Here is a 12,783-nt window from a genome sequence, read left to right as displayed (position 1 = left end):
ATGCTATTTCCTGTAGGTACCTGGGGAAGTTACATAAAAGTTGGAATACTTGGTTTCTTTTTTTTTTTTTTTAAGATTTTATTTATTTATTCATGAGAGACACACAGAGAGAGGCAGAGACATCGTCAGAGGGAGAAGCAGGCTCCCCATGGGGAGCCTGATGTGGGACTTGATCCCAGATCCTGGGATCAGGACCTGAGCTGAAGGCAGACGCTCAACCACTGAGCCATCCAGGCATCCCTGGAATACTTGGTTTCATTTACTCTTTCCCTCTCAATCCATAGAAAAAAAAATCCTGGCTTAAGTATAAAATTTTGTGGTTATAATTTGTATCCAACGTTCAGGTACCCACAAAAACAAAATAATCGAAAGTACTTTTTTTCTGGAAAGTTCTTTCCTAGTGTTATGGGCTGAATTGTAGGCCCCCCAACCCCCAAATTCATGTTTATGTCCTAATTCCCATTACCTCAGAATGTGACCCTATTTGGAGACAGGATCTTTACCAGAGGTTAATTAGGTTAAATGAGGTCATCAGAGTGGGCCCTAATCCAGTAAGATTGGTCCCTACAGGATGAGGAAATTTGGACAGAGATATGTACAGAGGAAAGATGATTCAAAGACAGGAAGAAGACAGCCATCCACATGCCAAGAAGAAGAGCCTGGAAGAAATCTTTTCCTCACAGTCCTCAGAAGGAAACAACTCTGCCTACATCTTGATCTCAAGACTCCAGACTCCAGAATTGTGAGAAAATTAATTTCCGTTTTTTAAACCACCCAGTCTGTGATATTTTGTTATGACAGAATTTCATTTTATTTTTCAATGTTGGGACTTTGTAAACTGCAAACATGCTTTACAAACATTAAATTATCATCATAATTATTTGATGAGGTAATGCAATAAACTGGTCTTTAAGGTTTTTCAGACATACAAGATTTAGACCTAGTTGGAAATATTCCAGTCTCAAAAATACTGGAGGGAAAGTGATTTTGTTTCTACAAGGATCTCATGTCTGCATCAAGAGTGCATCTGAGGTTGCCCCACATGTCTCTCTTTTTTAGGCGGCTATGCCAATTCCCCAGGCAGAAGTCCCACACACTGCAGTGGACCGGAGATATATTTTGTTTGGCCTTCAGTATTCTTTTAAAAATGGAATTAATTTAACACCATTCAAGATGGAGGAGACTAAACATGAAAATCTTAACTCTCAGTATGTTTGGAGACCTGGAAGATGTGGCCATACTGAGCCAATTATACCTACATGGCCACAGTAGGTTGAGACTGAGTGGTGGTGGCTCCATCTCAAAGTGCTACTGGTTCTCAAGTTCAACAGAACTTCCCTTTAAGTGGTGTACCTGGCGCCTGTGAACATTTTATTTTGCAATCTCTGGTCCAAGCAGATGCCATCTAGGCTTTTCTAACTTGAGAGGTATGGTTGGTTAGGGTGCCTGGTGGATATTATTGTATTATTTACTTCCGAGTAGATAGCTTAGAAACAGTAGCATACCTCCTTTCCCCCTACCTCTCTCATATACCACCATCGATTTGATGATTATCTCCTGTCAGTAGACCACACGAGAGTTCCCAAGAGGGTATTCCAAAGGGGACACAGATATTAGATGCAAAAAGTGATCCTTTGGTCAAAGTTTAAGAAATGTAAAATAAATGATGACCAACATATCTCCTTGCTATGGAACTTCTCTGAGCCTTTGAAATTTTAATATAGTAAGGCAACATTTTCCAAAATCATTTGGTCACCCAACCTTTTTTTGAGGAGCATTTTTAGCAAATAGTATTCAGTGAAACTCTGACCCAAGCAAAGTCTCTTCCCATACAAAATGTAATTATTTTTGCTAGCAAATGTGGATTTGTATAGTAAATATAGCACTTTAGGTGGATATTCAAATCACATTTTAAAAAAAGAATAAGACTTTGCATGATGTTTCATTGGAATATTAATTTCTCAATTTTTGTTGGCTGTGATATGTGCAGAGAGGGCCAACACTATAGATCTTTTAAATTCAATGAAATAGTTTTGTATAATTCTCTGTAATCAAAATGGAAATGGGAGGATGCATACTTATTTCCACTTGGCTCCAAGATCCTATCGTCTGCTTTATTTTAAATTTGGTAACATTTGGAATATTTGCATAATTAATTTTGAAGCTTGATACTTGCTAGTAATGGTTAACATGTGTCACAGTGTGCATTTCTCATAAAGGGTTTGATAAATTAATTGTAATATCGTCTCCAAACCTACTAATGGTGTATGAAACAATACCGCTAATTCTTTTTAAAAGTTGGCATTATTTCTCTCCGAAACTGCAGTGGGCTTCCTGGTAAAATAAAAGCAACAGAGAGAGGGGATGGCCTGTCTTATTCAAACTTCAAAACCAAAAGACTCAGAACTCTTTATTTCTCTTACAAATACATTAGATTTGAAACATTCCTTCCAAGTGTCAGAAACATTAGGAACACTGAATGCTGATAATATGAACAATTTTTGCCATTAACATTGATACATATACTTATGTTTAAAGATACACTATGCTTATTCTAGAAAGACCTACTCATTTATTCCATAAATATTTATTAAGAGCTTTATTATGTACCAGGCACAGTTCTGGTCTTAGGGATACAGCAGTAAACAAAACAGACAAAAAACCCCTGCCCTTGAAGAACATTAGTTCTAGTGGGGCAAATAAGGGATAGCTTAGATTGTGCTAGGAGGTGAAAAGGACTACGGAGGAACACAAAGGAGGAATGGAAGGGGGAGGCTATTGGGGGTGGTCAGGTTAAACCTGAGAAGTGGCCCTGCATCTGACTTTTGACACTGAACCGCGTATGCACCTAGGGAAAGTGTTTCATGCCAGGGGGACATTCAGTGCAAAGGGCCTGAGGCAACAATGTATTCATCAAACGAGCTGAACAGCAAAGAGGCCAGAGTGGTTGATGCAAAGTGAGTGAAGAGAAATGTGGTAGGAGATGAGGGTACAGCAATGACTGGAGGGTGTGTGCAGGGCTGTGAAGGCCAATGTAAGGCCTTGAGCTCTTACTCTGGGTCAATTAGGGAATCAATGCAAGATTTTTTTTAACAGAGGATTAACACGGTCTTTTATTTGATGATCTGGATGCTTTGTTGAAAAAAGACTAGGAGGGTGAGGGTAGAAGCAGAGAGACCAGTAAGGAAGTCATCTCAGATAGAGTCTAGAAAGAGATGATGGTGACTGGGACCAAGTGGTAGCAGTGAGGAGTGAAAAATAGTTGGACTCTGGATATATTTTGGAAGGCAGAATCAATAGGATGTCCAGAAAGATCAGAAGTAAAGTATGAGAGAAAGAAATAGGAATGATCCCAGGGATAGAAGGGATGTCATTAACTGGGAAGGGGAAAGCCTTTAGAGATATCTGGAATTAGAGTTGGCATGATGAGTTTGAGATGTCTGCCATATATCCAAGTAGAGATGCTATACAGGCAGCTGGATAAATGGGTCTGAAGTTCAGGGGAGAGGTCTGGGATGGAGACTTAAAACGTTGGGTAGAATTAGTACGCAGATGGCATTTAAAGTCATAAGGCTGGATGAAATAACCATGAAAAAGAGGGACTGTGAATGGAGATTGCAAAGGAATGACTTCTAAGGGTGGGAGAATATAGTACTTTGGAAATCAGGTAAGATAACGTTTCAAGGAGCCATCAATATGAGTCTTCCCATTTGGGTTAAGTGACCTTACATTTCTGGACACAATGCTCTGACTCGGCAATGGTCCCCTGACCTATAAGCAGGCTGGGGTTGCCTGAATGACTTATACAGTGGTCTGATCCCATAACTGCCCACTAGGGGTGGACAGTCATTAATTGGATGGTAACTAATTGGACTGTTACTAATCGACTCAGATAATGATGGTGCAGAACACAAGAAAACTGGAGAAAAGGGAGTTGGAGAAGATGTGTTCACAGGTGCCTCATAATTCTGGAGGTATCCAGGTATTCCCTGCCAGGGCAGTGGCACACAGAACGCAATCTTCTGGCCCAGCTCCTTGTCATTTTCATGTGTTGGTGGCACATTCTGGTAACACACAGTCTAGTGTAGTGTTTTCCAAATAAGTTTAACAGAACTTTAGCCTCAAATGGCAATAACTGTGGCTTCAGTCTACACTCCAGATAAATAATTTCATTTGAACAATTCAGAAGAAGGGTAGATCGGACATAATGGGCAGAAGTAGGGAGAAACCAGGCATTGTAAGAGGCAGAAGCAAAGGCTTGGGAAAAAGTATGTTTGTTTGGCTGGAATGGTGCATGGAGTAACATCTGCATAAGGCTGGAGAGGCAGACGTCAGATTGTAAAGGCCTGAAATACCTTTTGGACCAAGGAGCCTGACTTTTCCCTAGAGATAATGGACAGCCACTGAAGATTCTAAGGGGTTGGAGTGTGTAAAGCTTCTAGGCTATCAATAGCAGAAAGTCCTTACCACCCTGAGGCTTGAGTGGGAAACAGAAGAGGGGAGGTGCTCAAAGCAGAGACTGGCTGAATGGAGAGGTCCACTGACAGGGCTGACTTGGTAGTTGCATGCAGGGCAGTTGATCTGAGCAGATCCCAAAGGGAAGCAGCTGGGGAACAAATATTTTGTTGGCACTTTCTCTGCACCCTTAGATCTTCTGCTGGTACCTCCCACTGACTGAGCCCAACAGGAAGCCAGAGGGCAAAGAAGTATGCTAATGTGGTCCATATAGTTTCATGAGTAGAGCAGGATGGGGATAAGCAACACACTGAGGGAATGCACCACGTCAGAGCCAAGTTCTTGGAAGAGGAATCTACTGGCAATGTGCAGGAGGGAAAGAATAAACAAGGAGAGAATTAAGTATAGGAGACCACTGCTTTCCTGGTGTAAAACAGCTCTGTACCCCAAGCATGAGATCAGCGGCCGGTCCACGTGAGGAGGCTTAAGATTCCCTAGCCTTTCAATCAGGAAAGATAGAATGTTTAGGCTGGTGAGTAGGATGCAGGACCACGACCAACTGTGTATCAAAGCAGCACCTCCCAGGTACATGCCTAAGTGGCTTTGAAACAAAGGGAGACTGTCAAATTCCGTAGCATTACATGGGTGTGGAAATAGAGGCCACCAGTGTGAATAAATATCCAGATGCTGGGTGACAGAGTTAAGAAAGAAACAAGTTAGTGGCTCTAACTTGTATAAACCAAGGATGACTTTCAAAACATGGGCAAACCCTGCAATCCTGGGGAAGAGGTAAAACTAGGAAAGGAAGAAATAAGGAGTAAGAAATCCTCCTCATCGGATACAAGGGTAGAGAATTAGCAAAAACAGAGAAAAATGGGGTGGCTTCAAGAAGTCACATGGAGGCCTCTACCTTCTCAGCATGGAGCAAGGTCTTGGGCCGAGAAGAAAGAGGTGGTAAATGTTACAGAAGCAGTTGAGGGGTTAAGTGAATAAAATTTTACTCAACATTGAATGCATTCATGAGCAGGGATGCTGCAACATGTGCCTTGCCTCCCCCTTTTGTTAATGCCAAAGTCTTAAAAGCTTAATTCTGTGATTGGGTGGTATCTTTCTCTCCAAACACTTCCCTCGAAACCTCACAATTTTGTATTCTGTTCTGAAGGTATGGATTTCTAAAGAACTGAATCATGTAATTAGCAAGTGTTTATTACTTATAAATTAATAATATTAGGTGCTAGAAAAGTAACATCAAGTAGAACGAATCTTGAATGAAAGAAACAATTATTAAAACAATACGATTGTTAAAGGGTGTGGAAAATGTGAATTAAGATATCGAACACACACACACACACACACAAAAAGATATCGAACACTGATCTACTAGGCCCATAACATGGAATTTTCACTTAATATGTGTTATCACAGTCTTCCAATTAGATTAATGTATATGACTATGCAAAGATCAACTGTAAAATCTGGAAGTACAGAAAGACATATATATATGTGTATATATATATATATATAGTCTTTTAAGCTTTAAAGCTCATCATATAATATACATATATACATGCATATATGTATGTCTTTGTTAATTTTAGTGATTTAGGAAATTAATCTCAAATAAAAATGATTTAAAATGGTTAAAAAGTATGTTGTAAGTATATATTGAGACAAGCATATTTAAAATAATTGATATGATAGAATCATAACACAGATATCCTTACTTAAAATGTCTTAGTATAGTCTACCAATTAGAAATAATATGTGTATTACCATGCAAAGATCAACGTTAAATTTTAAAAGTACTGTAAAACTATGTATCTTTGGTAATTTTAGTGATTAATGCTTTAATTAAGAGATGAGGTACATGCAGACATATGCAATAAACTGACATAATTCATCATATTGCAAAGAATAACATGATGAATGCTTATGTATATTGTGAATTACACAACGCACATGCAAATCATATACTCATTATCACGCAGAGGCATTATTTTTCCGACATTCAAACTGCAACAAATCTTCAAGCACTACTCAATCTACTGTATGACTATTTAGGAACAAAGTAGTTCACGCTATCTTTTGTAGAATAATAATTTAAACTGAGAAACTCAAGTTAATGGAAACAGAGAGCAGACATTTTTAGTGACTACATCTTTGTGAGCTAAACTGGAAACCGGTCTCTGTACTATGCATCTGTTGTTCTACAATGTCATGTTAAATAGAGCCTAGGCCTTGGAGATTTTAATAAGGTCTTTAAATAATCTGCCGAATTAATCTTTTTTTTTTTCTTTTTTTTTAAGTGTTGAACAGTGAATACAATTGGTCAAAGACTAGTTGCAAAAACAACAATGCTGGTCCGGAAACAGTTTCTCAAAGAAAGAGTAATTACTTAAAAACACAACTCTTCTGAGATTGATTTGTCTCTGAATAAGGTGTCCTGAAATGAAGACAATTTCAACATGAATACATCTGGTGCTTGGCAGTAGCCAGAAAACAATGACGTGTGCAGGCTTGGTCAGAGCAGACAAGTTCCCAAAACCTTGACAGAGGCAGAACCAGCTGAAAGTTAGCTCTAAAAGGACAGGCTGGGGTTATTTATAGACAGCTTCTTATCACATAGTCAGGTTAACCTTCCCTAGTTTAATGTGACTTAAGACATACTGTTAATTAGGCTTTTTGACTAAACTCAATGGGAAATTTTTTTTTTTTTTTTTTTTTTTTTTGCTTTGTTTTGTCTTAATGTGCAAGTTAAAGGGAAGGAACAAAGTGTTTCTGAAATTCTTCTACTGACTACAGAGGATTGTTGTTGTACTAACAGGGAAAAATGCATATCTGAACATGTTAATAAAGATAAACGGGAAAAAAAACAATTTTTCTGATCATTTTGAACTTTAATGCGGGTAAAAGGACTTCTGTTAGTAGCAGAAAGACTCCTAGATGTTCCTAATTTACAGATGAGATTGAGTCCAGTGTATATGAATCAGACAGAGAAGGTCTTTTAAAATTATTATATCCTTTAAAAGGCATTGTAATTCTCACTCTTAAACCAAACCTAAAGAAAAATATTTATAGGATCCACCATTGTATGAATCAAATATAACAGCTTCATGAATGACTTTTTCTCATCTGGGATAAGAAGATAATATCCTTATTAATATATTAACATTATGAAATTTTATAGCATTTTAAAGATTTCTTTAAAATGAAAAGTCTATTTTACTTTTTAATTAAATCTATTTCCCAGAAAGGTCTTTAAGGCTCTACAAAGTACCTTGCATTTTCTTAATGCTGACAGTTCTTGAAACCACGCTTGAATGCTTTCTTTATCCTTTGGTGAACAATTGAAAGATCATATGCAAAAGACTGTGCTTTCTCTTTTTCTTGCCCTGTAATTAAGGCATTTTAATACATTTCCTCATAGTTGTTACCAGAGCAAACTATTAAGATTCATAGATGGAGACAATTTTGACTACTATGATTATATAAACACACACGATATGAATTTTTCCTAATCAGGGATCTGAAAAAATAACAACAAAACTCCTTCAAATAAAACAATCTCTGGAAGGTTCAACTAAAACGGGGCTTCCTGTGTTGCCTTAATAAATGTAAATGATCTATAAAAATAGAAAAATACAATACATTTGATTAACTATCCCTTAATACAAATAGTGTAAATGATAAATTCAGATTAAGAACACATTTTCTTCAAATCAATGTATATTTCTGAGAGTTTGAGATCTTTGGGGTTTCTTTTGTTGTTGTTTAAAAATAAAAATACTGCCTACAAGTCTAAAGATAACCAAGTAAAAATAGACTTTTAAAATCATGGAAGAATTAAGATTTTAATTTCAACATACATAAATTTTTTTTTTCTGGACAAAGATCCATCTAGAAAGACATAGTTTGATATTCCTTAAGTTGGGAAATGATATTTGCAATTCAAGAAAAATGCTTTTGTAAATAATGATAAAAAACAAAGCTTAAAATATGAAACTGGATATGCTTTAATATTCGTTTGCTAAGAGGAATACAGATGGAAATTATTTATTACAACCTTTGTTAAACAAACAAAAGTGGTTCACAATGCCATTTAGGAGCTATACACTTTTCAGAGCACAAAGAAAGTACACTAATACTTCTGTCATATTTTGAATCAATGTGCTGAATTTCTTAGCCCTTTCCTCTATTAGAAGATACCAGGTTTGCTAATGGGTTAAAATATTGTAATTGGATTTGATCTTAGCCAATGAGATGAGGTTTGTTTTTTTTTAATAAACTTTGGAAATTGTTTTAAAAAAAATCTTTAGATCATACCATATGATTTTAAAAATTAAGAGTGGCAGCCAGAAAATATTAGAAAATGGAGGATATCATAATTTTATGATACTTTTGGGCAAGATTGATCTAAGAATCTCCCTGACTTTTTAGGTTTTTACTGTAAAAATTTTAAACTGCATAAAAAGAAGAGAACTCCCTCACTAAATATCCATCTTGCAGATTTTATTAATCCCTTTTTAAAGTTCTCTCAAGGTATGTATTTACTTTGCAGAAATTTAAAAGAAACCCCAGGCTCTTAAGTCACCCCACCCCTAGATGTTCTCATATGTACCTCTTTGGGAAAAAAAATGGACATTTTATTACATAACTACAGTGGCTCTGCCTGCCTTACAAAATTAACAGTCATTTCTTGGTGTTAAGAATTCACACCAATCCATATTCAACTTTCAATGTCTGTCTAAAAAATTTTTTTTTACAGTCCATTTGATGGAATCGAGGTACAGCGAGGTCAACTGCATCTGGCTATGATGTCTCAGGTTTCTCTTTCCTAGGGCAGTTTCTCCTTTTCCCATTTATTTTCATGACTTTGCCTTGCTGAAGAAACTGCTCTGACTTCTCTTTAAATGAAACCTGGGACATCCCTGTTGAAGAAAGTACAACGCATGGCTGAGAAAGTGAAACCTGTCAAAATTTTCGAATTAATTTTTGGCTATAGGGAGGCAAAGGGGAGGACCCCAAGACACTTAGGCCCTATTTAATGATCTGAATAATTTCAAAAAAAGCCATTAAACAATTCCACCCTTCATGTTAAAGAATCTGAAACAGTAATAATCCTGCATAAATAGGTGTTTTATAACATAACTTTGATATATTGGCAGTTTCTACAGTAGTTTTAATTTAATAGTGTTAACATATTTACGCATAAACTAAATGACATCAAATAAGCAAATAAATGTCTAGCAATTCCAACCTTATAAATACTTTCCTTAGAATGTATAAAGAAATAATTATTTTTAAGTCAATCTGAGAAAGAAATACAAGCTGGCATGTTTCTTAACTTTTGTTTTTAGCCAACCCTCCCCCCCCACCCCACACACACTCCTTTTTAAAGGATCATTTAACCCGACAGGCAGGTTCTCACTAAATTTAATTTGTGTGGAGCTTAAATATTACGTTGAGTTACTAGGACAGTAAACCAATGGATGGCTCTGTCTTTTAAAATCTAAGGTTGTACTTTTTAAGGAGAGATATATGGGAAATTTAGAGGATTATAAAATGCTAATAAAAATTACAAGTGTTAGAAAAGAGAAAATGAAACTTTCATATATCTCCATGGTATTCGTGCTAAACAAAAATGTAAATTAACATACATAAGATTTACTTAGTCTTTCCTTGCAACAGCTTAGCTAATAAAACTTCAAAAAGATCAGTGATGTACAGTTTTTGAAAATCCAAAATATGAATGACTTTAAATGGAACCATATGAAGTGAACGACAGTATAAAGTGATCGTAGATAAAATTACAAAACTGAAATGAAATAAATTCAAAAGGAAAAGGATGAAGGGCAATTAAGTACCTATTTTGACAATTCTTAGTGGTCAAGTTTTTAAAAGTATGACACAGGAACCCTAACCTATCTATATATGAGTGATAAATGAGGCATTTTGTGTCATTACATTCCCATAAATCACTTTCTTTAACTGCTGACGGCTTTTATCAGATCTAACCTTTTCAAGCTTCTATTAGAGTGCTAACATTTTCAACTTTGACACATGTGCAGTTTACAAATTCTGCAGCTGATTAACTCTGGACAGAAGCTCACTGGCATCATTGTCTTCAAGTTGGGTGAAAGCCTTAGGGTCTCAAAAACTCAGACACTTACATTACAGTACAAAAATCTCAATTAAGGTGAGGGGCTGGGCTTTAGAGTCAGGAAGCAATTGTTTTCTGTTGGGAAACAAACACCAATAAGACTTCATTTTCCACGAAATAGGTGACCTCAGAAATACTAATAATAATAAAAAAAAAAAACCACAGAAAATCCCTGGATGATAAGAGTTAATTTCTAATCAAATACATTTTTTATCTTAAATTTTTTTTTGGCAATCAAAAGATATATATATATATATTTTCATGTTTTAAGTTTTTATTTAAATTCTAGTTAGTTAACATATGGTGTAATATTGGTTTCAGGAGTAGAATTTAGTGGTTCATCAGAAAAAATATTTTTCAAAAAATAATTGCTATACTTCAGTTCTGACTCAGTCAAAACAAAGAAAACCCAAGATTAATACATTCATGGGGTGAGGAATATGACTACAAACAAAACAATTTAAGTGGGGCTGCTATAATGATGGAGCCATTTTAAAGAGAATTTTGTGGAGAGATAATGAATCAAACTAAAAGATATAGTTTCACTCTCTTGCAAATGTCAACATTTAAGTTAAAGGTTGTTTTGGATAATTCAAGAGATCAGCTCATTTGGAAAAGAAAAAATGAAAACTTCTCTTACTTTTCCTACCTTTGAAACAATTGTGTTGCAGTTATAAAGACAAAGCATGCAAAAGGTAATGTGATTTCTGTTTAAGCTATTGTTAAAATACCAAATCTCCACAGGATGCCTTTTACACATAAGCTTTAATGAATGACTTATTACCAAAAAGAAACATTCTAAACATGTATCATAAGATGAACCTTTAAGATAATCAAAATATTTGCCTGTTAAGAATGGGGAAATCCGTAAGGCAAAAAATATGTAAGTTGAAATTTTCTTTCACATGCGGACAAGAGAAGATCAAGGCTTCACAGTATTTTTAATCTTATGGTCCTAATTTCTTAGGACAAGAGTGAAACACAATAGTTGAACCTGACTGTCTGAGGGTCTGGTGATTAACACAGAAGGTGCAGGTAGATATCATGTGTATGTCAATGTGCTTAGATAAACAGCACATACATAAATACATTTGAGCAAATGTGAGTCTGTTGAGACAAAGATATTAAAGAAACTTCTTTAGAACAATGTAACTGACACAGACTTTGAAATAAAGCTAAAGTTTAAAAAAATACTGTCTCCGGCAATAACAGCCAGACAGAAGGAATCCTGATACTGGTTGTTTGACCACCAGAAGCCAGCTACTTCAAATAGTATTAGTTTTGATACGAACTACCGGCCATCAAGCCTAAATAATAAAACCTACAGAGACAGACTAATGGCACTAACGTTAAAAATGTTCACAGACAGCCTCCTGCGGCAGATTGCCTCTTGTTGATAAATGACAAATCTTAGAAAAATAGGGGGGGAAGGACAACTTTTCTAGCATCCAAACCCACATAGTCTCATAATGTCACCATCTAAGGCCTATCCATGACAAATTAAAAACTTCTTTATTTCACTAATAATGTCACTCATCACAGGAGCTGGGCAGTTACACTTTGACAATTCAGATGTAAATCCTGGGTTGCCTATGAGTATTCATGACAAAGGCATATTTATCATTTAAAACAAAAGGACATGACTTCTTGGTGTTCATATCAAAGACCAGTGATGGATGAGGCCATGCTAATCAAAAGACAGACTAGAAAAAACACAGATGTTTGCTACTTTGATTAAGAAAAGACTATTCCCTCCCCTAAAACTTCCCCAATTTGGCTAGTTCAAACAGTTTTAAATATACAATTTTATTTTATTTTATTTTATTTTATTTATTTATTCATGAGACACACACAGAGAGAGAGAGAGAGAGAGAGAGAGAAAGGCAGAGACTCAGGCAAAGGGAGAAGCAGGCTCCATGTAGGGAGCCCGATCCCGGGTCTACAGGATCACGCCCTGGGCTGAAGGTGGCACTTAAAGCACTGAGCCATCCGGGTTGCCCTAAATATATAATTTTAAATAGATACTTAAGAGTCGCAAATTTCCAGCTGTAGCTTGTACAAAAAAAATGTTTTTTTTTTCTCCCAACCTCAAATCACAGAAGCAAAATTCTTGAAGCAAAAAAAAAAAAAAAAAAAAAAATTCTAACTACCAGAGAAGAATAATTCCT

General features: G+C 36.0%; 1 protein-coding gene across 15 annotated transcripts in view; it reads right to left on the bottom strand.

Moving 5' to 3' along the window:
• The window catches only part of CDIN1 (CDAN1 interacting nuclease 1), a 227,512-nt gene that overhangs the window by 80,504 nt on the left and 134,225 nt on the right, over positions 1-12,783 (bottom strand). The window contains exon 11 of one of the 15 annotated variants that reach the window (XM_038579984.1): positions 7,738-7,847. The exons of 12 other annotated variants lie outside the window; for them this stretch is intronic. In XM_038579984.1, the coding sequence (XP_038435912.1) occupies positions 7,811-7,847 (37 nt within the window). In that variant the 3' untranslated portion in view covers positions 7,738-7,810. Of the gene's footprint in view, positions 1-7,737; positions 7,848-8,444; positions 9,384-10,611; positions 10,691-12,783 lie in introns of those variants that run through there. 2 more of the 15 variants (XM_038579985.1, XM_038579982.1) reach the window with 2 other exon arrangements.

This window comes from Canis lupus, chromosome 30, assembly GCF_011100685.1.
Source record: "Canis lupus familiaris isolate Mischka breed German Shepherd chromosome 30, alternate assembly UU_Cfam_GSD_1.0, whole genome shotgun sequence".
Lineage (NCBI taxonomy): Eukaryota > Metazoa > Chordata > Mammalia > Carnivora > Canidae > Canis > Canis lupus.
This window is presented reverse-complemented; position numbering and strand designations above follow the sequence as displayed.